At 53.2% G+C, this 25,407-nt stretch overlaps 2 protein-coding genes across 4 annotated transcripts; one reads left to right on the forward strand and one right to left on the reverse strand.

The window, feature by feature from the left end:
• Positions 1-1,520: 1,520 nt before the first annotated feature.
• On the forward strand, positions 1,521-13,274 carry PCYOX1L (prenylcysteine oxidase 1 like). 2 transcript variants are annotated; one of them, XM_029218702.1, is made up of 6 exons: positions 1,521-1,686; positions 5,151-5,357; positions 7,213-7,387; positions 9,121-9,332; positions 11,534-11,674; positions 12,143-13,098. In XM_029218702.1, the coding sequence occupies exons 1-6, from the start codon at positions 1,602-1,604 to the stop codon at positions 12,799-12,801; spliced, it is 1,479 nt and encodes a 492-aa protein (XP_029074535.1). In that variant the 5' UTR covers positions 1,521-1,601; the 3' UTR covers positions 12,802-13,098. The 2 variants fall into 2 exon arrangements, with proteins under 2 accessions (XP_029074535.1, XP_029074536.1); XM_029218703.1 differs by lacking the exon at positions 5,151-5,357 and having other exon boundaries at positions 1,555-1,686; positions 12,143-13,274.
• Positions 13,275-17,367: 4,093 nt separating this feature from the next.
• Positions 17,368-21,652, reverse strand: IL17B (interleukin 17B). Of its 2 annotated transcripts, XM_029217795.1 has the most exons (3): positions 21,569-21,652; positions 18,978-19,267; positions 17,368-17,725 (listed from the first exon to the last, which is right to left on the reverse strand). In XM_029217795.1, exons 1-3 carry the CDS (start codon positions 21,587-21,589, stop codon positions 17,494-17,496), a joined length of 543 nt encoding a protein of 180 aa, XP_029073628.1. In that variant the 5' UTR covers positions 21,590-21,652; the 3' UTR covers positions 17,368-17,493. The 2 variants fall into 2 exon arrangements, with proteins under 2 accessions (XP_029073628.1, XP_029073627.1); XM_029217794.1 differs by lacking the exon at positions 21,569-21,652 and having other exon boundaries at positions 17,434-17,725; positions 18,978-21,281.
• Positions 21,653-25,407: the final 3,755 nt, after the last annotated feature.

Raw genomic sequence — 25,407 nt, forward strand, 5'->3', positions numbered from 1 at the left:
TCCAGTCCCCAGTGGAGCAGCCCCACCTGACATAACATGGAACACAGATGAGCTGATCTCACTGATCCCTGCCCAAAGTGCAGATTTATGGGCTAAATAAATGATTGTTACTTTTAACCACTAAGTTTTGGGGTGGTTTGTTATGCAGCAATAAATAACTGATTGAGTCACCCAACCTCACTCCCAGTCAAACTACTAGTTTTGCACCTCGGCCACCAGAATTATGCCTCCTTGCTTTTCCTCTTAAACAGCCTTTTTGAACTTGTCCTGCAACTTTGATACACATCATCGATGTGTTGTAGGATTGGAAGAACTTCCTAACAGAAGAAAATACAGCTCTAGAATCTAGAGTTACCGAAGACCCTAAAATTAAAAGCAAAGTAGAGTCAAGTTGAGTTTTAAAGTTAATACGATTTTACCCAATTAAAATACTGCAAGAATTATATTGTTGGCACATAAGAGAACATGGCACAAAGTGATGGTGAATGCTTGTTTTAAAAGATAATTTAAGGGAATATCTTGAGTCTGGAAATGAACTTAAAAGGTTTTCCATTCTAACACAAATATTGCCAAAAAGTTTTTCTTTTTAATATGAGAAATGCATGTTTATTCATCTACTGCTTTACTAGTAATCTAGATTGGCCCTGTTAAGACTCACAGAGCTGGTTGGAAACTCAGATCTATGCCCTTTTACTATTCTCCGAGTCCCTTCCATTTCTTCTCAGCCATAATCTGACTGAATAAACATGAATTTTCCTTATTTTATCCTGAAACTCATCCCCAATTTTATTTTCTGCTAGAGGAAATCTGTCCTTCATAGTGTGGTAAACTAGCCACAGTGAGCTGCTCTTGTTTTCTGAAAGGGTGAAAATGGGAGCGTATCCCTTCCTTCCTACCTTTCCTCCCCTATGAAAGAAGAGTGGATGAAACTCTTACCTTTTGTTTTTAAGTAGAAGGCAGAGACATAAACTGTATGTCAGAACTGCAAATACACGTAGTAACTAACAGCAGTCTTCAAAGCATCTGGCCTTGTTTCAGCATACGCTGAAACAAGTAGCGTCTAGCCATCCCGACTGCATGACTGGTCAGCAATTTCCAGCACTTGCAGACACTGCCAAGTGATTTCACATCCTCTATCTTACGTGATTGCCACAACCACCTAGAAAGGCAGAGCAGGGAAACAGAACGAGACACAGACAAGGCACGCTACAGAGCCACTAACGCTCAGAGGTTGGATTGGAACCGAGATCGTCAAAGCTTCAATTCTTTCCCTGCCGTCAATGCCCCCGGAGCTGGGCCCTGGTCCTGAAGCCGAGCACTCGAAGCGCGCACACCTGCGCCGGAGCAGGACGAGCCAGCCAATGAGGAAACCGCATCCAGGAGGCGGGACGGAGAAGCTGCCAATGACAGAGCCTACCCCCAGAGAGATGCGGCTAATGAGGGCCTCCTGCCGGAGAGGGAAGGCTGATTGTCCAATGAGAGGCTGCGACCAGCGAGGCTGGAAGGCGGAACAGCCAGTGAGGCGCCGGGCTGGGGCGGAGAGCCCAGCGCCAACCCGCGACTGCCCGAGTCCCGGCGTGCTGCCCCAGTCTCTGCCCGCCATGGCCCGCGCTGCCCGGCTCTTCGCCTCGCTGGCCGCCCTCCTCGCCGCTGCCGCTACAGGCGATGCCCGGCCCAGCAAAATCGGTGCGGGAAGGACCGGGTGGGGTGCTGATCTGGGGAGGGCTGCGAGGGAAAAGGGTTGTGAGCCGGGAGCCTCTGGATGGGGGAAGGGGAAGGCAGCTGGGCGAGGGAGGGGTCCTCGGGAGAGGAGCTGGGTGGAGAAGAGCCGAGGCACTGCGACTGGGCGAGGAAGGGGACCGCAGTAGGCGAGGTGCTGATGGCGTGGGCTTGTGTCCAGGGCTACCTGGGGCGGAAAAGAGGCTTGGGGCAGGACTGGTCACCGATCTTACCGGCAGGTCCAGGGCTCTTTGCCAGGTGCCCCCAGGACAGAGATTCTGGCCTCTCTGGTTGACGTCATTCACACAGGTTTATTGAGGGTGGTCTATGTAGCAGGCACAGTGCTCCACAGTTCTGTGTGGAGAAGAGACTGCACAATGCAAAGAAGTTAGTGCTAAGGCTGAGAAAGCACTGTGAATTCAGAGGAGGGGCACTTCACCCCAGTCTTTGTGGGCTCTGGGAGGTCTTCCTAGAAGTAGCATCTAAGCCAAAACCTCATGGAGGGTAGGAGGCAGTTCTAGGGGAGACAGAACCCATGGTAAGTCCTCTGGGGATAGATTTGCTGAATGACGAAGTGGGGAATTTTCAACAGCAGTCTTCTTACTTATTTGCTTTCTTTTGAAATTTTCAAACATAGACCAAAGTTGAAAGAATTGTACAGTGATCACCTGTATACCCAGCACCTAGATTCTGCCGTTAAGAAAATGCTACTATATTTGCTTTATCACATACCTATCACATGTGCATTAATCCATCTTACATTTTAATGCATTTCAAAATAAACTGCAGACATCATGACATTTTGCTAAATACTTCATCATGTATACAATTGACTAGAATTCCATATTTGTTTACACTTTTTACCTCTTAACATTTGTCATTTTAACTCTACATGAATCAAAGTTTTTCAAGTCCCTCGTATATAAAATTCCCATAGGAAGAGATGCTGGGCTTCTGGTGTGAAGGAGAAGGAGTCCCTAATCCACTAGGCTGCCCTCTGTGCGCTCTAGGTGGCAGGGAGGGATGCCCCATGGGAGCACCACGGACTTAATAGGGCCAGTGCAGTGCTAAGGTTTGGATTACCAAACCACAGCTCAGGCCATAACGGGTTAAGACAGGCTGAAGCGTGCCAGAAATCAGTTTGGGACTGAACATTTAGGGTTTTCAGAGGAAAGAGAATCCTGAGAGCTGGAGTGGCCAGAGAAGGCCTAATGGAGGAGGTGGATTTGGAGCCAGAAGAATTAGGCAGGCAATGTCTTGAGATGCAGGGCCTCCCCCATCTCTTGGGAAAGGGCAGCAGAGCAGGACATTTCTCACTGAACAGTGAAGAAGGGGCAGGGCCTCCTCACAGCTCTACCATTTCTGGCAACGCAGAACTTGCTGCCTTCCTCATTCCAGCCAGCCCTACCCACCTCACCTCAGGCATCATCAAGGCAGGCTACCTGGCAATGCCATGCTGTCCTGTAGCTTTCCTGATTGTCCTCAGCCCTCTGACAAGAGCCTCTGTCTGTCCGTGGTGGTTTGGACTCTACCCACAATGGGAACGAGGAGCTTCCTGTTAAGATGGCTTAACCCTCAGGCTGCTGCATGATCAAATCCTAAACACCTCGGTGTGGCACTGGACCCTTTTTCTTTTAATTTTATTTATTTATTTTTGGCTGTGTTGGGTCTTCATTGCTGTGCACGGGCTTTCTCTAGTTGCAGCGAGCGGGGGCTACTCTTCGTTGCCGTGCGCGGGCTTCTCATTTCTGTGGCTTCTCGTTGTGGAGCACAGGCTCTAGGCGTGCGGGCTTCAGCAGTTGTGGCTCGTGGGCTTCAGTAGTTGTGGCACATGGGCTCTAGAGCACAGGCTCAGTAGTTGTGGCGCACAGGCTTAGGTGCTCCGCGGCATGTGGGATCTTCCTGGACCAGGACTCGAACCCGTGTCCCCTGCATTGGCGGGCGGATTCTTAACCACGGCGCCACCAGGGAAGCCCACATTGGACCCTTTAAACTCCCCCATAGTTCCACATGTGACCATGCTGTTCTCTCTGCAGAGAATGTGTTTCTGCTCACTGGCAAAGCCTATTGTCCTCCAGGGTCGTTGCTTCCCTGTGAAGCCTGGGGCCCACACCCTCAGGCAGAATTCACTGCTTCCTCAGGATTCTCTGGAATCCTGCTGTTGCACTTGGTCACACGTTGTCATTGCTAATAGTGCATGAGTCTGTCCACCCTCTCTCCGCCTATGCTCAGGGGGACAGGAGCTCTCCCTGTTTGATTCATCCTATGTCCAGCACATCTTACCATAGACCAGAGAGTGGGTGTCAGTTTGTGGGTGTTCAATGAGCTGACTCTCAATGAGGTGAGGTCTTCTGCTTCCCTGTAGTCCTTGGGCAGCTTCCAGGCCTTGTGATAGCAGTTTCTCTTGGGGGGGGAAAGGGTAATTTGGGGCTTGGTCGAAAATGGAAGTGGTAGGAGCACATTGGTTTAAAACGTTAAGGGCATTCTTGGAAGTGGCTTTGTAAACACTGAGAAGAAGGAAGTAGTTTGTTCTTTCAAGATGCAACAAATAGTGAGCTCTACTGCCTGCCAGGATCTGGGGACATAGGGACCTGCCCTCAGACCTTAACAGATCATTTGAGTATAGTGTGCCATGGACTAGGCCAGGGTAAGGAGAGTGCTGTGGGACCATGCAGGAGGGACACTTGTCTGAGGCGGGTCAGGCAAGCCAGCTAAAAACTACATATAAGGGCCACAGAGGTCAGTGAGGCAAAGGGTGACAGAGCATTTCTGACAAAGGAAGCAGTGAGGGCAAAGGCACAGACATGAGAGAGCAAAGTCCCATGCTCCACAGCAAAAGAAGTCAAGACAGACAAGAAGGTGGAGTGTTGCAAGGGTGAAGCAGGGAATGGAATAAATAAGTGGAGCCCAGATCACAAAGAACCGTGTATTTTTGCCTTCTTGACAGGAGCCTGTGGTCTTAGGGACCAACATGGGTCTAGTAAGGACAAATCACACCAGCTTTATCTCATTCTCTTTGAGTAGGTTACAAGACTGTCAGATGAGACAAAAGTTGTGTCTTAGATATGTGGTGGGCAAAAATTGTGGGCAGCATGGCCATCCATTTCAGTAGTTTCATAGCTGCTTTACTGTCCTCTCAGTGCTATGGAATGATTACTATCTGTTTGGTCAGTGGTTCCTAGCAGCACCTCAGAGCCCTGTCCAATGAAACGCTTTTCTCAGTGACTTGGATGAGACTATTGATGGTATATGAACCAAGTTTGCAACTAACAGGAAGGCAGGAGGCTGCAGATTTCCTTTTTGAGATGTTAAAAGCCTATGAGATGCAAATACCTGGGAACCACCGGCCCAGGAGGCTGAGAAGGCGTGACCCGCAGTCTCACGCCCATGCTCTGTCTCTCCCCACGCCTGCCTCCCGGGCCTGCTGACAGCCGTGGTTGGAGCCGGAATTGGGGGCTCTGCCGTGGCCCATTTCCTCCAACAGCACTTCGGCCCCCGGGTGCAGATCGACGTGTTTGAGAAGGGGACCGTGGGCGGCCGCCTGGCCACCATCTCGGTCAACAAGCAGCACTACGAGAGCGGCGCCGCCTCCTTCCACTCCCTGAGCCTCCACATGCAGGGCTTCGTCAAGCAGCTGGGTGAGTGTGCCGTCCTGGGGCTGGCGGCAGCCCTCGGGCCCTTCCCAGATTACCCTGATGGTCAAGGCCGGAAGGTCATATAGCCCAATCTCCTCGTTTTACAGATGGAGCAGCTGAGACCAGAGAGGGGAAGGAACTTGCCTGAGGTTACACAGTGAGTTAGTTGCAGAGCCGGGATTAGAACTCAGGTTTGACCTCTCCCCCAGGCCAGTTTCTTTCCCTTTCAATTTGCTGCTTCTCAATAATCATAATCGTAATGGCTTCCACATGGTGTATGCTTGCCAAGTACCTGGCATCCTTCTAGGTGATACATAGGCATTACCTCCAATCCTCCCTACCAGCCTGCAAGATGGGTATTGTATCTCCTCCCAAGGAAACTGAGGCTCAGAAAGCATATACACCTCGGCTAAGTCTCTTGCAGCTAATAAGTGAGAGAACTGAGATTCAGCCGCAGCAGCATCTATCAAAACCACAAATACGGGACTTCCCTGGTGGCGCAGTGGTTAAGAATCCACCTGCCAATGCAGGGGACACGGGTTCGATCCCTGGTCCGGGAAGATCCCACATGCCGCGGAGCAACTAAGCCCGTGCGCCACAACTACTGAGCCTGCGCTCTAGAGCCCACGAGCCACAACTAGTGGAGCCTGCATGCCTAGAGCCCGTGCTCTGCCACAAGAGAAGCCGCCGCAATGAGAAGCCCGCACACCGCAACGAAGAGTAGCCTCCACTCGCTGCAACTAGAGAAAAGCCCACGCGCCGCAACTAGAGAAGGCCCACGCACAGCAACGAAGACCCAACTCAGCCAAAACTAAATTAATTAATTAAGTTAAAAAAAAAAAAACCCAATACATATATGGTTGGATGCAGAAATTCCATTTCTCAGAAGTGATCCTGTAGGTGTACCCGCAGATGTTCAGAGTGGCAGGCACACAAGGTTGTTCATTACAGCATTGTAATAGCAAAAAGTTGAAAATATCCCACCCGCCCACCCGCTGGGATCTGAGATTAAACAAAGTATTGTTTAAGTACACAGCCGACTGTTCAGCAGCCAGAGTGAGGAAGTCCTGTAGGCCCACGTATAGAACAGTCTCCAAGATACATATGTCAATAAGGTGCAGACCAGTGTATATAGTACGTGGGGGTGAGGGGAGGGATAACTCAGAGATATGTACACATTTATAAGTGTTTGCACAAAATATCTCTAGAAGGATGCTGCAGGAATATACTTACTGGTTGCCTCCGGGTAGGGGAACTTGGTGGCTTTGGGACAGGAATAGGAGGGAAAGAAATAAAAACCCGTGACTTAGGGCAGGTCCTATAATCGCTCAGCCTCACTTTCCACATCTTTACCTGGGGTTGCTAACACCTGTTCTGCCTCTCCCGAGGCTGTGAGAAGATGAAGTGAGATACGAAGACCCAGTGCTCTGTAAGTTGTAGAGAGCAGGCAGTTGCCAGGAGCTGTGATTCCTTCCATGTGGCCTTGGTGCCCAGGGCTGCCATCTCAGAGCAGGCCCTGTTGGCTGTCAGCCCCTGGACGGTCCAGGATGACGTCTGAATTTCCCTCACTCGTGGCTGAGTGGATCCCTGTTGGAAAAAAATATAAAATGGTACATTAGTTTAATTTTCATTTCTTTGTTGACTAGCCAGGCCAGATATCTCCCCAGTGTTTTGTGTACTGTTCTTAAACAAGCAGCACAGATGCACAAACCATAGTGTTCATATTCCCTTTAATGGAGCCGATCCATGTGCATCCTTCAGGACGGCCCCTGAATTTAAGCCTCAGGAATCGCTAGGTTCCCCTGGGGCGGGGGGGTCCTCCGAAGGGGACCTGAGGGCCTCCTCCTTGTCTCCTCAGGGCTGCGGCACCGGCGCGAAGTGGGAGGGAGGAGTGCCATCTTCAACGGGGAGGACTTTGTGCTGGAGGAGACTGACTGGTACCTGCTGAACCTCTTCCGCCTCTGGTGGCACTACGGCATCAGCTTCCTGAGACTGCAGATGTGGGTGGAGGAGGTCATGGAGAAGTTCATGAGGTAGGGCTGGGTGGGGCGTGGGGAGGGCATTCTAGAAGGAGAGAGGAATAGAGGTGCCGAAGGAACCAACGTGACTGTACACTGTCCAAAAGGAAAAGGTACTTGCTGGGTGTGAGAATTCCGCCCAGGCTCCGAGCACGCCCGGCGTCGGCAAGGTGCTTGCTTGGTGCAGCAGTAGTTGGTCTCTCGCGTTGTCACACTGGCATCCTCTTTCCCTCAGCTAAACTGGTAAATAAAAACATGGGTTGCAAACTCAGCCACCTTCAAGGGCCCACCTGGGGTATGAATAAGTGAAGCAGTTGGGTGGAAGGGAAGGCTAGGGAGTGAGGGGCCCTAAAGAGCCAGGCCCCCCTCTGAAGGGGCGGCCACTCTCTGCTCGAGCCACTGGTGGCCATGGGGGAATGCCATCTTCCAGTGTTTCAGAAGAAGCTGGAAATCCAGTTATATGTGAAATCTCCCAGTTTTTCAGTGTGCACAACCAATTCATCTTATAAGGCAAATGAAACATATCTGTCAGCCACAGGCAGCCTGTGGGCCACCATTTACAAACTCTTCTGTCCCCCAGTCCCACCATGAACAAACAGCTTTCTTTACCACCTGTCTCCTCCTTGGGTCCTGGACCCCTCTCCGTCAACTCCAAATAACGAGGACAAGTGGGCTGTTGTCACCCTGTCCACCTCTCGTAATCCACTCACCCACCAGGCGGGTACCCAGCTGTCCCCCACAGTCCTTCCTGAAGGTTCTCCCTGTTTCCTGGCCCAGATGCAGAGGCTGCAGCGTCAGACACTCAGTCGTGGTCTCTAGGCCTCCTTCCTGGTTGCTGGCACTTCTCTGCCCTTCCCACTCCTGTAACTATGCTTTTCACGGCACTTCTTCCTTATATTCTCCGGGTGTCCCCGAAGTCATGTCTTCACTCCTCTTTCCTCTTTCTTATATTTTTCTCCCTTGTCAATTTCATCTAAACCCCCAGGGCCAAGTTCTCCTTTTTGTGGGAGACAGCCTCTACCTGTCGGCCCCCAGTTTCCCCTTAAGTTCCAGACCCACTAACTAATCAGTTTCTAACTGCTTTGTGGACACCCCCATCTGGGTGTCATGTCCATAACCAAACTCAACAGGTTTACAGAGCAGCCCAAGCAGAGGCAACTTTTTCAAAGGCCAGCCGTCCGAAAGTCCATCAGCAGATTGTTCCAGGCAAATGCCAGCCCCTGAGATGGGGGGAGTTGTGGGAGAACAAGCCATTATCGAGGGGGTGAGTGGGAGGCCTGCTGGACCGAGCCGGACAGCTTTGACATAAGGCAGTTGCCATTGGGTCCGATGTGGTCCTAGAAGCCACTTCGGGCAGAGCCGAAGTTGCTGGAGAGGGGATGTGTCAGTGGGGGCGGGCATAGCCCACTGCTTGGCAGTCCCAGCTGAGTGAGAAGAGGGCTGTGACCTCAGGCAGGGAGTGGCTTGAGAGGTGACATGTTTGTCATTCAGCAGAGCCACGATGTGAAGCCAGGTCTGGTGGGATTCCAGAGTATTTGCCCTTCCCTCTGGGCTGTCCCTCTAAGTGAGACAGGCCGACCACAACCAGCAAATAGGCCAAAGGTACCATTACCAGCCTCCTCTCCCACCCACTGCATGGAGAGGAGGCGCGGGTCCCTGCTGGGCCCCCCCAGGTGCAGTGACCCAGCAGCAGGTGGTCAGCTGAAAGGCCTTTCTGCACAAGGGCTCTGGCTCCACTTGTCTCCCAGGATCTATAAGTACCAGGCTCACGGTTATGCCTTCTCGGGTGTGGAGGAACTGCTCTACTCGCTGGGGGAATCCGCCTTTGTCAACATGACCCAGCGCTCCGTGGCCGAGTCCCTGCTCCAGGTGGGCGTCACACAGCGCTTTATCGACGATGTCGTCTCCGCTGTCCTGCGGGCCAGCTATGGCCAGTCAGCAGCGATGCCCGCCTTTGCCGGTGAGCCTCCAGCCCTCGGCCTGCCCACCTGCCCTTCCCTGGCTCTCCCTGTAATAACCTCACATTTACCCGGCTCAGTACAGTTGCCTAACCAACACTGCCCCCTCTGATTCTGGCATCTATCCTCCAAGCTGTCGGGAGATGGTATTCATCCCACTTCACAGACGGTGAAAGGGAGGCTCAGCTCTCAGGTCCTGTGTGTTTTTACCACTCCTGTTTGGATCGGTTTCAGGAGCTGTCCCGTTGAGGCCTCTGGGCCCCTGGGTATTTATCTGTTAGAGCACCGCATCTTCCCAGCTTATTACTGGGGCAGGTGGGCACATGTACCACCCACCATCCTCCAGCACAGGCCACAGATCTGCCCGAGAGTCGTCAGGGCATGTCTTCCCCAAGGCATGATGACCATTCTGGGCCTTGAAAGATGCTGTAGGATTTTGCTGGGGTGGTGGAGGGGCAGAGAGGGGCAATCAAGGCTGAGGAGCTACACGGGCACTCAGTGGCCTGCTTGGCTGTGTCCTCCTCTCCCCCTCCTAACATGGAAGGCCCAGGCTCGGTCCTTTGTCCTCTTCTGCTCTCAACTACTTAGCCTCCCTTGGTGAGCTCAGCCAGTTTCAAGACTTTAAATTCCACCCACCTGACTCCCAAATATGACCTCCAGCCCAGACCTCTCTCCAAAAATGCAGGCTCATGTGTCAGCTGCCACCCTTGTGTCTGCACTGGAAGGGCTAATGGGCGTCTCAGACTCAGCACGTCCAAACCTGAGCTTCTGATCTTTCCCCTCGAGCCCCTGCCCCTCCCAGCGTCTGCCCAGCTTGGCTGGTAATTACTCCTTTCCATTGCTCCAGCCAAAACCTTGAATCATTTCTTTCTCTCATATCCTTTATGTCATATGTCAGGAAATCCCATCTGCTCTACCTTCCACGTATACCGAGAATCTGACAGCTTCCTACTACCGCCTCGTCCTTGGTCTAAGCCACCAACATCCCTCAGCAGGATTACTGCAGCTCTCCTACCATGTCCTCCACCCCTTGGCCCCCCAAGCTCAATGCATCAGCCAGATGATCCTTTTAAAACAAAAGACAGATCCTGACAGGCCTGCATGTAAAACTGTAATGGCTCCCACTTACCTTCAAGGAAAACCCAAAGTCCTTCTAGTGGCCTGCAGGGCCCTACATGGTCTAGGCCTCACCACCTCACCACTCCCTCACCCCAAACCAGCCACTCTGGCCTCCCTGCCGTGTCTCCAACGTCCCAGGCGCACCCACACCTTGAGGTTTTTGTGTGGCCAGCCCTGTGCGTGGAGCATTCTTCCCTGAGACACAATCATGGTAAACTCTCGCTCTCCCATGTCTTTGTGAAGATGTTGCCTTTTCATTGAAGCTGCCCCTACCCCTCCTGCCCTGCAGGTATCATCTTCTAGCAGACTGCTTGATCGACTTATTTGATCTCCTCCCACTAGAAGGCAGGCTTTCCAATGGGAACCTCTGTCTCCTTCGTTTACTGACGTATCCTTACAATAGTGCCGACCATCATAGGCACTCAGCCCATTTTTGCTGAATAAATGAATGAAAAGGTTTATAGTTAACAAGCACCTCCCATATGCCCAGGATACTATTCCTCTGGCTCTTGGCACTGCTAGCTCCTTCCCACCCTTCAGGTCCTGCCTAGTTTCACCTCAGCGAGACTACCTTGCTCACTCTGCCGGTATCCTGTATGTATCCTTCAAGATATAATTCACATACCACACAGTTCACCCATTTAAAGTGTAGGATTCAGTGGCTTTCAGTATATTCACAGAGTTGTGCCTCCATCACCACAATCAATTTTAGAACATTTTCACTGCCCAAAAGAAACCCCATACCTATAGCCATCAGTTCCCCAACATCCCCCAGCCTTCCAGCCCTAGGCAACCACGAATCTACTGTGTGTTGCTATGGATTTGCTCATTCTGGGCAGTCTGTGTAAGCAGAATCATACAATCTGTGGTCTTCTATAGTGGCTCTTGCACTGGGCCTAATGTTTTTACTTCACAACATGGTGAATTTTGTTGCAGTTATTTGTGTGTGTCGTCTCTCCTCGCCCAGGGTTGGGAGGAGTCTTGGCCTGGGAGAGAGGCCCCGGTAGGATGGTGCTGGACTCTCCAGCCCACCGCGCAGTGGTTCTGAGAACCCACTGGCCGCCCTCCCTCCCCCTTTGCCCAGGAGCCATGTCGCTAGCCGGGGCCCAAGGCAGCCTGTGGTCTGTGGAGGGAGGCAACAAGCTGGTTTGTTCCGGTCTGCTGAAGCTCACCAAGGCCAATGTGATCCATGCCACGGTGACCACTGTGACCCTGCAGCAAACAGGTGAGTAGACAGAGCAGGGGCCATGTCCACTCCATTCCTAAACAGTGAACACTTCCACCTCCTCTGTCCCTAAAGCCCTGGTTTATGACCTGCTGGGGAGTGGTTCCCAGCACTGCCGAGTGACACCAGAGGGCACTGTTGCCCCGATTCAAATGTCAGAGCCAGAAAGCAGAGACTTGCATTAATCTAGTCCCATTCATTTGACCACTGAGGACTTTAAACCACAGCCTTGCTCACGTTCCCCCAGCTAGTCAGAGGCAGAGCCAGAGAAAGAGCGGGTTTCCTGACTCCAGTCCAGGGCTCACCCTGCAGCCACACCAGCACGGAAAGACTGGGACCCAGCAGCTGGAAAGCCCAGCTGCACCCATTGAGGGTCTCGTCCCCTCAGTGCAGGGCCCCAGATGGCAGCTAAGTGGGGAGAAGCTGAGAAAGAAGCGGGCTTTTGTGCTCTCTTCCCTCTCCTTCTAGAGGGGAAACCCTTGTACCATGTCAAGTACGAGAATGAGGTGGGCACAGGCTCTGACTACTACGACATAGTGGTTATCGCCACCCCCCTGCACCTGGACAACAGCAGTACCATCACCTTTGAAGGCTTCGACCCGCCCATCGATGTCGTCCAGGGCTCCTTCCAGCCCACCGTCATCTCCTTGGTCCATGGCTACCTCAACTCTTCCTACTTCGGCTTCCCCGACCCTAAGCTTTTCCCCTTTGCCAGCATCCTCACCACAGACTTCCCCAGCTTCTTCTGCGCCCTGGACAACATGTGTCCCGTCAACGTCTCGGCCAGCTTCCGGCGGAAGCAGCCTCAGGAGGCCGCCGTGTGGCGAGTCCGGTCCCCCCAGCCCCTCCTTCGCTCCCAGCTGAAGACGCTCTTTCGCTCCTACTACTCAGTGCAGACAGCCGAGTGGCAGGCCCACCCCGTCCACGGCCCCCGCAGCCCCCTCCCGCGGTTCGTGCTGCACGACCAGCTCTTCCTCCTCAATGCCCTGGAGTGGGCGGCCAGCTCCGTGGAGGTGACGGCAGTGGCTGCCAAGAACGTGGCCCTGCTGGCTTTCAACCGCTGGTACCAGGACCTAGACAAGATTGACCAGAAGGATTTGATGCACAAGGTAAAGACTGAACTGTGAGGGCTCCAGGGAGAGCTGGAAACATCCAGCCCCCGCTCAAGACGGATCCCACCCCACGCAGTGGCCAAGGTTTTACAAGCCACACTCACCCACAGAGCCCTTCTCTGACCCCTCGTGTGTGGAGCGTCTTTTCTGTCCATTGTGGGTCCTGGTGGCCAACGTTCTGCCTCTCCGTCTTAAGGATTTTCACAGTGTTGCTTCTTTTGAAGGGGGAGAGCAAGAGCGGGGGAAGGACATTCAAGCCAATGTATGCATTTATTTATTTTTTCTAAGAAGAAATAAAAATCCATCTTGAGCTGCTTCTGACTTGGTTTTCTAACTAGGAGACAGTGATAACTATGGGAGGGAATATAAGGCAGAGAACTCTGAATCCAATTTCCTTATTGTTTTCCCCTGCCTACTCCCAACATGTACCTGAGGCAACACCTACAATGAAACATATGTAACCAGATGGTTACAAATAGAGGGAAGATGAGAAAACATGAGACAGGATTAAAGCTCCTACTTACTGTAGGCTTGCTAGATGCAAGGTACCTAGTTAAGAACTTAATAGACACCATCCAAGCCTCTAGAAAACACTGCATACTGGAGGAGATGACTGTGGTAGGATACAAGGAAGAAACGGTTACTCCAGCAGAGCTGGCAGTATAGCTCCGTGCTTCCTGGTAACCAGTGGGAAAAGGGAAACATAGCAGGCCAAAGGAAGAGGAAAGCTTTTCCTTGGCACCTGGAAGAAGGGACCATTCTGTCCCTTAAGCAAGAGTTGAGGAGTAATACCGTGGATCTGTCTTATAAGAAAACAAGTTCCCAGCTGGTGGAGGGCAGTCCTGCCTCACCCCCAAGCACTCACCCCAGAAGAGGAAGGGGAAAAAAGAAGGTGCTGAGATGGAGTTCTTCGGAGGTTGGATGCCCAAGTCGCACCCAGACCTGCTAAATCTGGCTCAGGGGAGGGCCCAGATCCCCAGGATGACACGACACTGCCAAATGACATTGACATTGTGAATTCCCAGCAGGAACAGCCCCAGCAGGCATCCAGCCAACTTCCCTCTTTTGGTAGAGATGGAGATAAAAAGTCCAAAGTGAGGAAAGAATTTGCCCAGAGTCTCTGGATGAGTTCATAGAACGGAGCTTAAATCTTGAATGTCTCCTTAAAAATTAATTGAATTCCGTATGGGGCAAAATACCCTTCAAGGAGGCAGAGGCCCCAACCACCTCTGAAGTTGTGTTTACTATGCGGAAGTGATGGTAGTAAAAGAGATGGCGCCTTTGAAGTGCAAGCAGTGTGCACTCATTGGTCACAGGAAACATGAGGCTGACACATCAGTAAGAATGCTTTTGGGTGCAGTAGTAGAAAACCAAATTCAAACTAGCTTAAGCGATAAAAGGGTCTTATTGGTTATCATAAAACTCCAGGCACAGGGCAGGCATCGAGCACTGTGGAATGCCAGCGTGGCCTTCACTTCTCTCATGGTCAGAGATGGCCATCAGAGGGTCTTCTCCCATGGCCCCTGAAGCAAAGTCTGGGCTCTGGGCCAAAGTGGGCCCCTACTGAACCAATTCCTGGGGCCAAGTGAATGCCACATGCTGATTGGCTTAGGATTAAGCTACTGTACCGGTACCTGGGACACAGGCGAGAAGATTGAACTGATTGGCTTAGAACAGTCAAGTCTCACCCCTGGGGCAGAGGTGGTCCCCAAACTCTAAGATCAGAGGGGTGGAAAGGGTGTTGGAGAGCGGTACACTGACAACCAGATTCAGGAGGGGGCTGTGCCCTCCCCTTCCTCTCAGGTCCAATGAAATCAGTATGTAACGACTTCTTACAGTATGTCATGGCCTGTGTTTGAAATAAAGATGCTATGGGCTGTCATGCTGTAACCGATGATCGCTGGTATTGGGCCAGAGGACCAAGGCCAGTACCAGACCTGTCCCTAATAACACCCATCCCTCGCATCCCTAAGGATGTGTGCACAGAAGAGGCAAACCAGGGCAGACACACTTGATCCTCAGCCTGGCTGCAGTGGAGCTGGCTGGTCCTTCAGAAACTTCCTTTATCTGGGTAGGCAGGCCTGAACAGCTCAGACCAAAAGCAGGCCAAAATGCCTGCGCTGCCTGCTTCTGCAAGCCCAAACCTGAGAGCTGGATCCCACCGCCTCTCTGCCTACAAGGAAAGGCCAGAGATTCCTGAAGGCATCAGAAGGGAGCATGGGAACCAGCAGGAAGCCTTGGCACCAGGGCCACCCTAGCCTTCTCAGGCCAGGAAAGAAGCCCCCAAGGGCCCACAGCTCTCTGGGAGAAGACAGAGCACTTGCAAAGACAGAGAGAGCTCTATGATCTGCCAAACAAAACAGGAAAGAGACCACACCACCTCAGTAGTCCCGGGTGCAACGCAGTAGACTTTTAACGCTTCACCCCTAGACTCCACCCCTAGAGCAGGTGAGCCAAGCAAAATTTCAGCACTTTGTGGGGAGGAGGGCTGTGGAGGGTAGAGTTTGAGGTGGGTGAGGAATAGTGAGGGAGAGAGGAATGCCTTGCTCCTGACCCACCTCTGAAGGAGCCACAGGGGAAGCTAAGGGCAGAGCGTGGGCTCCCTCTAGAGGCTTCTGTGCATGTATGCATTCATTCATTCACCAAGCCCTGCACCCCTATTTTGCACCGGGCACTTGCTAGGTGTTGCACATGCAACACTGAAGGAGTTAAACGAGGCCTCTGTTTTCACGGAGTGGGAGGTTCTCACCAGACAGTGGAAAACATGAAATCCACTTAGAGCAAATGAGGTTCTGGGGTAGTGTAGACCTGCCTCTCCAAAGGTCCTGAACTCCCTGCTGCTGCCTTTAAACCACGGAACTGGGAAGGGCCAGCTGCCAGCCCAAGCTCACTAGGCCAAGCTCCTAAGTTACAGAATAATAAAACCAGAAAAGACCCTGGGGATCCCTAAATCCCACCTGCTCGTTTCACAGATGAGAAAACCGAAGCCCAGAAAAGAGGAAAAGGCAAGATCCGCATAAAACTAACCGGCATTTGTTGAGCATCTGTGTGTGTCCGATGCTCTGGTAGGAGGAGGACAGCCAGAACCACCCAGATGAGGAGCTTCCCCACCCGATCCCTATGCCCTGGGCACCCGGGGGGCTCCCAGGCCCTTACCCCACAAAAAGGCCTTGGAGGCCATGGTCCCTTGTGTTCAGCTGAAGTCTTAAGGCCTGGAGAGCAGGCTGCAGGGGCTTCAGAGAAGAGCAACCCCCCAGGGAGGAGAAGTGGCTGCTGAAGGCATGCGCAGGCGCTGGCACATGAAGTCTACTTTCCATGTGTCTGGAACCAGGCCGAAGCTTTCTGGGGTAATTTTAACCAGTATCCACTCTAGAACAATACCAAAAAAGGTAAGTTACTTGCCAGCCCAGACAGGCACATACCAAACCACTGCCCTTTCATGAATTAGACCCTGAAAACATTCAGAACTAAAGCTGCTTCAGGCACTGAAGTTAGAGCAGCCGAGCAAAGTATTCCTGTGCTGGCTGTTGGCCCTCATTGAAATTAACTGTAAAGTACCAGCTATTCTTACCCTCAGAAAACAGCCTGAGCCCCTCAGCTGTCTTGGGAGAGGGAAGGTATTTTTAGCCCCTAGAACAGCTGACTTAGGATTTGCTGCAGGAGCTAGGAGGGCAGGGGAGGATTGAATTGCAAGGGGCTAATGGGAGAGGGGGTTGGAATTAGCATCCAGGGGTCAGGAGCCAGCAGGGGCTTTAGGGCAAGTCAGTCCACGCTGCCTTTTTGATCAGCAAAGGGTCTTGGTATAAGCCAGTAGTTCTCAAAGCGTGGTCCCCATACCAGCAGCGTCAGCATCACCTGGGAACCACTGCGTTAGAAAGGCGAAGTCTCAGCCCCTGCCTCCAACCTACTGACTCAGAACCGCTGTGTGTGGGGCCCAGCAATCTGTATTTAAACAAGCCCTTCGGGGGATTCCAGTGCTAGCTATAGTTTGAGAACCACTGAGAGAGCAAACCATCTAACCAGATCCCCTTGTGGATAAGGCTCGATGAAAGAATGATCTTCATTAATGTTCTCAACTCTTGAGTGTTTGTTCAAAGCCAGGAGTCTCCAGCCCAGAAAGACATACCCACATGAAAATTCAGGTGCTCGCTGGCCCAGGTTAAAAACCCCTGCTCTTTGGCAACCTGGAGGCTCTTCTCTGGATCTAACTCTGACATGCAGAGAATCTGAGTTGAAAGAGACTATGTACATCATCGACTCTACCCAAAGGAGGAATCCGCTCCACAATACTCTTGAGAGGCTCAGCCTTAGCTGGACCCTTCCAGAGACAGGGAGCTCACTGCTTCTAAAGGGCCTCTTTGCAATGGCCCTTGACTTAACTGGGGAGAATCAACTCTTGTTCATTCCTAGATAGGTTTATACCAACCAAGCTCCAATAACGTGGCTGAAATACAGGCTTATAAACCCAAATTAAAGAAAGTAACTGTCCTAAATGGTAGACATGAAATGTAATATTTTTGTAATAACCCATCTCAGTGCTGGAGAACACTGGGTGATGGAAAAATCCTCCTTCACATTGATCGAAATCTACCTCCCACCCGGTTTTGGCTTCAGAGCCACAAGGAGCAAACCCAAAGTCTTGCTTTCCAAAAGACAGCCTTTACTTTTCATTGCCTTGCTCGGCACGGGGGTGCAGGGAGGACTGTCTCAGAAGATGCAGGTACAGCCCACGGCGATGGTCTCCATGACTGCGCGCTGGCGGCAGGGCCCGGTGCGTGGCGGCAGCGGGCAGAGGCGACGACGCACAGGCACCTGGCTGAACACGGGCACGCTCACCATGCTGCGGTCCTCCTGCATGGTGAAGGGGTTCACGCAGCCCAGACATAGGCACCGCGCCTCCGGCAGGTCTGCAGGAATGCGGCTAGGGTCGTGGTTGATGCTGCGGGAAGGCAAGAGAGAGCACAGGGCAGAAGGATGGTTGTGGTAAAGACAAATTAGTGCCCACCCCCGATGCCCCTGCCTTTCCTAACCCAGGTTTTGATTGCACAGCAAGACCGTGCCGTGCTGGAGGAAAGGCAGTGGGCTTGCGGACCTGCAGCATCAGCATCACCTGGGAGCTTGTTAGAAATGCAGAATCTCTCCCTACCCCAGACCTCCTGAATCAGAACCTGTATACTCTTAAGATCCCCAAGAAAGTCATGGGCACAGTAAAGTAGAAGCCCAGCTTCGGAGGATCTTTATGGAGCCTTCCAGTTGCCACATTCCAGGTATGGGAGCCACTAGCGACATGTGGCTGTTTGAGCTTAAAATAATCAAAATTAGCTCCCCAGTCACACTAGCCACATTCCAAGGGCTTAGTAGTCACACGAGGCTAGTGGCTACCATATTGGACTTTACACTGTCACAGAAAGCTCTATTGAACATGCTCTTCTAGAGTCTCAGGACATAAGGTGTGTGGCTAAAAATCTTTGGCCTGGGTTCATGAGTGAGGACCCTTCAGGGTCAGTCCTTTTCTTCATTATTTATTCTCCACATATACACATGGCCCCTTCTGTGTGCCCAGGTGGTGTGCTGGGAAGTGGAGCTACAACCAAGTTAAGACACCGCTCCTGTCCCCTAGGGGCAGCAGGTCTTGATTCCCAAGCCCAGCTGTGCATCCTAACCATGTGGAGATGTAGATAATGCCACTTGCTGGGCCTCATCCCTGGAGATTTTGATTGAATGGGGCATGAGAATCCTTAGATGATTCTGATGCAGGCACTGGGATGGTCCCAGTCTAGCGTGAGAGACAGATGTGCACACAGCCAACTCAGTACTGCCTGGAAGTGCTGTAACTAGAGGTGTGTACAAGACACTCGGAGCTGGAGGACGTGACATTTGGGGAAGGCCTTGCAGGCCCTTCACTGGAGACTTGGAGAACACAACGGCAGTGCCCTGCATGGATATCTCATTTAATAACAAGCCTATGAAGTAGATATTATTATCACCTCCACTTATAGTTGAGGAATCTGAGGCTCAGAGAGGCTAAGCAACTTGCCCAAAGCCACACAGCCAGTCAAAGGCAGAGCCAGGATGCAAACCCAGGCCTCCAAATCCAAGGTCTTAGCTCTTACAATGACAGGGAGAGTGGGCGAGGCATCCCCTCCAGCCCCCAACACACAGCTTACCCACTGCTGCCCAGCCTGGCCTACCTGTAGCCCCAGGGCGACAGGCTCCTCTTGTTGGACAGCCACAGCTGCAGGTTGACCTCACACTTCCTCCTGGCCGGCTCGGAGCTGTTCCTCAGCTGGGCCACCATCTCCCCCAGGTTCCTCTCATATTCCTCCATGCGGGCATATGGCTTTGCCTGGGACACGAGGTCCAGCGGCACCTGGTGAGGCCCAGGGGCCAGGGTCCCAGGCCGCCCTTGCCCCTTCCTCTTGCCTTTGGGGTTCCTGGGCTGGCCCAGCCCCAGGAAGATGGAGATGGTGAGAAGGAATAGCTGAGGAGGAAGGCCACAGGTCAAAGGTGGGAGAGCCAGGTCTCCCTCTGGGCTAAGATTTGGGGCCCAAGGAAGGGGAAAGGAAGAGGCAAGGCCTCTAGCAGGGCCACCCTCACCTGTCATGCCCTGGCCTGGTCCCACCAGCCCACCACATGTGTACAGATGCACGTATGCACCACGCTCATCGCTAAGTCCTGATGCACCTCTTAAGAATCTCCCCAGGGCTTCCCTGGTGGCGCAGTGGATGAGAGTCCGCCTGCCGATGCAGGGGACATGGGTTCATGCCCCGGTCCGGGAAGATCCCACATGCCGCGGAGCGGCTGGGCCTGTGAGCCATGGCCACTGAGCCTGCGCGTCTGGAGCCTGTGCTCCGCAAGGGGAGAGGCCACAACAGTGAGAGGCCCACGTACCGCAAAAAAAAAAAAAAAAAAAAAAAATCTCCCCAGCCATCCACTTCACTATCTGTACCACCAGTCTCCCCTTCTTGGACAGCTCAACCAGCCTCCTACCTGGTACCCCACATCCTCCCCTGTCTCCTTCCAATCAATTCTCCACACCCTGGCCAAGGATGGGTGTTTGAAATGCAAACCTATTAACATCACTTGCCCAGGCCAGACCTCTGCTGAGTTCTCCTCCCTCAAATCACTCCTGGCTGCCCCTCACACCCGTGCTTCAGCCTTGGGCCCTCTCGCAAACCTTCCTCTCCCCATGCTCCTTTCTGCACAAGGAACTTGCACAGGCTGTTCCCTGCAGAGTCCTGCCTCTCACCCTTCAGGTCTTGGCTCCAGTGCCACTTCCTTAGGGAGGCCTCTGTGGACCTTCTTGGGCTCTCAACACCTGATGCCTCTTGCGTGACTGCAGTCTTACGGTGCATACATGTGATTCCTTCATATGTTGGGCCCACACCTAGCACAGGCTCCATGAGGGCCAGCATCATATCCATTCCCACACACTGCCTCGTCCCCTGTGTCTGCACGGTACTGGGCACTTAGGTATTCAGTAAACATTTGCTGAGTGAATGAATGCCTGTCACCATCCCTGCCCATCTGTCGCTTACAGTCTGGCAAGGAAAACAGACGGCGAACAAGAAAACGTGCACCTAAGCCTTGCTAGCAGCAGTGTGTGGATGGGACCACACAGCATGTGGTTAGAGAAGAGCAGGGCCACCCGCTTAGCCTTGTGGCAGTGGGGTGGTCTTGCAAAGACTTTCTGGGGAGGGGGCGTGTCTGGTGAGGTTTGAAGGATAAGACAGGGGCAGATATGGGCAGAGGGAGCCTAAAAATTGTATGGGGTGGGGGAAGGAAAGTGTGAAACGAGGTTTCAGTTGGTTAAGAGCTTTGCTGAAAGGAGGCTGAAAGAAGCGGCTGGGAGATGCAGCTGGGGAGGTGGGCAGGTCATGGCCAAGGATCCCTGTTGGCCTCCATGACAGCTTTGCTCCCCTCGTCCACACCCGGACCCTCTGCCTGCCTGACCCCTTGTCCACCCTCACCCGACCATCCACATCTGGGAGCATCAGGAAAGCCTCTCACTCACATGGGAGAGGACCTGGGAGCCCAGCAGAACACAGACTCCTCAGGAAGCCGGGAGAGAAGGGCCAGGACTTGGGTGAGGGCCAGGGCTGGTCAGAAGGGAGGACCCTCTAGGGGGAATTTCATCTCCTCGTTGAATTTAGCCAGGCTCCCACCTACCCTGTATCCCTCACCCTACCACCCACACGGCCCGTGCCAATCTACCCAGCCAGTCTTGACCCTTAGAAACAAGTTCCGGCAGAGCCCCTCTCGGCAGAACCATTTCTTGGCACAAAATTCATGACAGATTCAAGTGGCTGAATTCTTACATTTTGGTCCTAGATTCTGCAGCAGAAAAATGTCTCCCTAACAATAGGTTTTCTCATCGGAGCTTCTCACATGGCGTTCTTAAACTCTGGCTCTCCCTTTATAGATGGGAAACAGAGAAACAGAAGGACTTGCCCAGGGTCACACAGCCTGGATCTCAGGACCCAGAGGCTCTTTGGAAAAACCCCGATAACGGAGATGGCCAAGATCTCCCCAGATGCCTTTGGCCTGAAAGGGCTTCAGTGTCATGGGGCTGAGCGCAGCTCAGGAGCCGAGCTACTGGCCATGGCTGCAGCCTCTGAGACCCGTCTCTGTTTCCTTCGTGTCCTGGGGGAGAGGACAGAGGGAGAACTCACCTCTGCAGATTCCAAGCCAAACAGAGGTTGCTATTAATCAATAGAGAAAAAGTAACGAAACATTCAGGCCCTAAAAAGGGATGGGGGTGGAGTGGTGAATCGTCACGTACCAGGTTGTGTGGCCAGTCCATCCTGCGAGCCAGGCGATCGGCCTGCAGCTGCCACCCGCCTGGAACCCCAGATGCCTCCGCCAGGAGAATAGCAGCAACAGGACGGCGCGAAGCAATTATAGCTCGTCAGGGGGTTGCCGGGGGAGTGGGTGGGTGGGCTCGTCATCGCCTGGGAGCCTTGGGCCCCCAGCTGGCTGGGCCTGGCGCAGTGGCAGGCGGTGAGGGGCGTGGGGGCAGGCCAGGAGCTGGGACGAGGTGCCCAGGGGCTGTTGACTGAGGGACAATGCCCTGTGTGTCTGATGGGGCTCTGGCGGGTGGCACCTCCGCCTGTGGCCTGCGGCCGGCCGCCCAGCCAGCACCCACAGGGCCGCCTGAGACAATCGGCTTCGTTAGTTTGGGGGATGGCAAGGGGGCAAGGGTGGAGGAGGGACAGGCTGTCCGTTGGTCAGGAGATCAAATGTTCCCAGAGAGAGCTAGCCAGGAGTGGGACACAGGCCCCATCTCCCAGGGAAACAGCCTCAGGCACTCCAGCCTCAGCCAGCCTCGCCAGCCTCAGGTGAGCTCCGTGGCCCCAGTACACTGGAAGTTCACAGGAGGGGAAACTGGGGCCAGAGTGAAGAAAGGACTTGTCTAGGATTATACAATGAGTGAGAGATGACAGAGCTGGGGTTCGTATCTGGTCCCCATGTGGGGCTTTATCCACCACCCCATTCTGTTTTTCTTGGCATATTTTCTGCACAATTCTGGCCTGCTATGAACATGTTTCTGAATCTGTGTGCTCTCACGCAGGCCAAGTCACGGGTTCGTGAGGACTTCACGGCCGGTTGTCCTGGCCTTCCAGATGCAACGCTCCCCCTCGTGTAGAGAAGGTCTCCACTCCAAGGGCCTGCCCCTGTGTGGCTGCTTGTGACTTCCATTCTCTCTCAGCCTCAGTTTCCTTCTCTGTAAAATGGGAGTCATACCCAGGAATCGACAGTGGCCTGGCCCATTTTTCCCTGAAATCTTTCTGAGTCTCAGTGCCCCCATCTCTAGGATGGGGATGTCATAGTAGCCACCTCTTGGGGCTGCCACAAGGAGTAAGGGAAATAACCCATGTTAAACAACTGGCACAGTGCCACGTAGTATGTGCTCAATAAACACAGCTGTTTATTATGAATGTTATCATTATAAAATAATTGTATAATTGTTACTGGGAACGTTAGCATCAGAGCAAAGCACGGTTCTCATTGCTCAGCCAACTCTCCTTTCTACCCCCCGGGCCCACCCTCATGGCTGAGAGACTTCTGGGCTTCACAGGCTCTGGCCACAATTTCATGAGCTCAGGTGACCCCAGGGTCTACACATCCTGGAATCACGGGCTGAACGGACCAGCCCTGCTGGTCTGGATCTCTCCCCTTGAGTGAGCAGCCCAGCTGAATGTGAGCGAGCAAGTCCCCCCCCGCCCCGGCATCCGGGGGATGGAGGAGAGGGGGGAAGGGGGTGTGAAGAGGACAGGGGAGGGACACCGTGAACAGGCATCCAGGACTGCACCGTCCTACTCAGGGCCACTCTTGGCCATTTACAGGAATCACCGAGGGAAGAACGCAGGGTGCAAGGCGCTCCTGAATGTCACAAGATTGATCTGTCCGGGGCAGGTTTCCACAGCATAACTGAGAAGCTGGCTGAGGCTCGAGCTCATGAGAGATACCACCATATTTGGTCAAATACTAGACAGGGCTCTATTCTACCACTGGAAACTCCAGAGGGAGGGGGACTCTGAAAATACTTCCTCAAGTAACAAGGCCCCCAGCCCCACCCCAGGCTGTCCCAGCCCCACCACTACTGTCCTTTTCACACGTGAAACAGCCAGCACGAGGGGGCGAAGGATGGGGGCAACCTGGCTGTAACCTGTGCAGCCTCCTTGCTGTCCCTCTGCTGCTGCTGCCGGTGGGGTCCAACAGACACGCAGCTGGCGGGGACACATCCCTGCATCCACAGAACGGTGGAGAAATTAAAAGATGGGGATTGGGGCTGCTAGGGGGTTCCTCTGCTTCTCAGGACCCCTGAAAGCATCACACTCTCCTTACCTGCTGGCGACACACACTGCTGGCTTCCGGCTCCCGAAGACAGGACTTGGCCGCCTCAGCTTCCAACTTCACGTAGATTCCAGGGTCCTGGGCCCAGAGTTCTGATGGGGCGGGCCCAGGAATTTGCACCTTAACAAGGCCCCAGTCTGGGAGCTATAGGGGTCCTCGCCCATCCCCTAGCTCATTCCCTGCCCTACCGCCATTCTACCACAAGGAGACCAAGGCCCAGGGAGCAACAGGCCTTACTTACCCAAGCTCACACAGCATGTCGGTGCAAGGCGGGGTAAGGCTGGTTTGAGCACAATTCAGTCTTCTAATTCTTACTAGTTTTCTCCAAACTTTATACATACAGCTCTGGGCTGGGCTAGGCCTCTTGGCTGCTTAAGAGGGAATCTAGGAGCCAGGCCAGTCCCTCTGGGAGTCCCAGAGCCCCCTCAATGTGGAGGGGGATCTGTGTGTACCCAAGCAGGTACAGTGGGGAGTCAAGGATGGGCCCAGGGACCATCACTGGGTTTCCCATTCCTGGGCCATCTCAGGCTAGGAAGGAGGGCCATTCTTCTAGCCTTGGTTTATAGAAACCACTGAGAGGTCATCAGCCCTGAAGGATATCCTGAAGGTGAACCCTGGCCAACCACTTAGAGACCCTACCCCTCAGGTCAGAGCCAGGCCTGAGGGAGGCATGGGAACTTGGGCTTCAGGGGTCTCTGCCCCACAGAAGAGTTGGGGTCCTTAGGTCTTTTCTCTCAGAAGGTGATCAACACAGGGGAATGAGGAAAGGGGTGGATGGGCTGGAGAGTGAGTGTCAGGGAATGGTCGTGCTCAGAGCCACCAGGTCCGTTAGCTGCCGCCCAGCTAGGAGCAGTTCTGTACTCACCACCAGGTGGCGCCACCAGAAAGCCAGACACCTCCAAGGAGCAGGCAAACCCTGGCAGAACTTCCGTGCCAGCCACCCCTTTTCCCTAGAATGGACCCTGGGCTGAAAACGAGGGAACCAGGTAAGTAAAAGTCCTTTGCCTGCCCCCGGCTGCCCAAGTAACCCTACTGTTGATGAGGACCAGTGTCCGGGACACCTTCCACATCAGATCAGGAAGAGCACGACCAGCCAAGAGTGAGGGGGCAGAGGTGGGGAGGGTTGGGGGCTTCTGTCTGCTGTGTCAGTGATTCCCTTCACTTGGAGCACCTACCACGTGCTAGGCCCTATGCATCTGGCACCTGGACACCGTCATTTTCAGAAAGAAACAATTAGCAATAATAGCTGCTGTATAATTCTACTTACTGACCACCAGGCACTGTGCTAAGTCCTTCATGTGCATTGTTTTATTAAATCCTTCCAACCACCTTGTGGTGAGGTCCTAATTTTATCCTGAATCTATGGATGGGGAAACTGAGGCTCAGAGAGCCCAAAGTCACAGAGCATTCAAAGCAAGTTTGTCTGATTCCTGCACGTGCTGTTCCCTGCTGTGCGGGAAGGAGAGGAGAATCACAGCCAGGAAGGAGGCAGGAATGTCCAGGAAGGAGGCAGCTGATCATCAAGGAGGATCTGTGCTTGCCTCAACCTCACCCTGACATCTTCAAACCAGATCCTGCATGTCAGGGAGGTCACTGAGCCCAAGCCCAAACTAGAGTCCTTCAAGAGGATCTGAGAGCTCCCAGGGTGTGGGCATGGCACCCAGCAATGTTCCTGGCACACAGTAGGCATTCACTAAATACTTGATGCATTGAATCAAAACAGCCGTATGTATGTGATACAGGGTGATAATGCTGGGATGGAGC

The sequence above is a fragment of the Monodon monoceros genome, unplaced genomic scaffold (genome assembly GCF_005190385.1).
Source record: "Monodon monoceros isolate NGI ecotype Baffin Bay Population unplaced genomic scaffold, NGI_Narwhal_1 Super_Scaffold_12, whole genome shotgun sequence".
Taxonomy (NCBI): Eukaryota; Metazoa; Chordata; class Mammalia; order Artiodactyla; family Monodontidae; genus Monodon; species Monodon monoceros.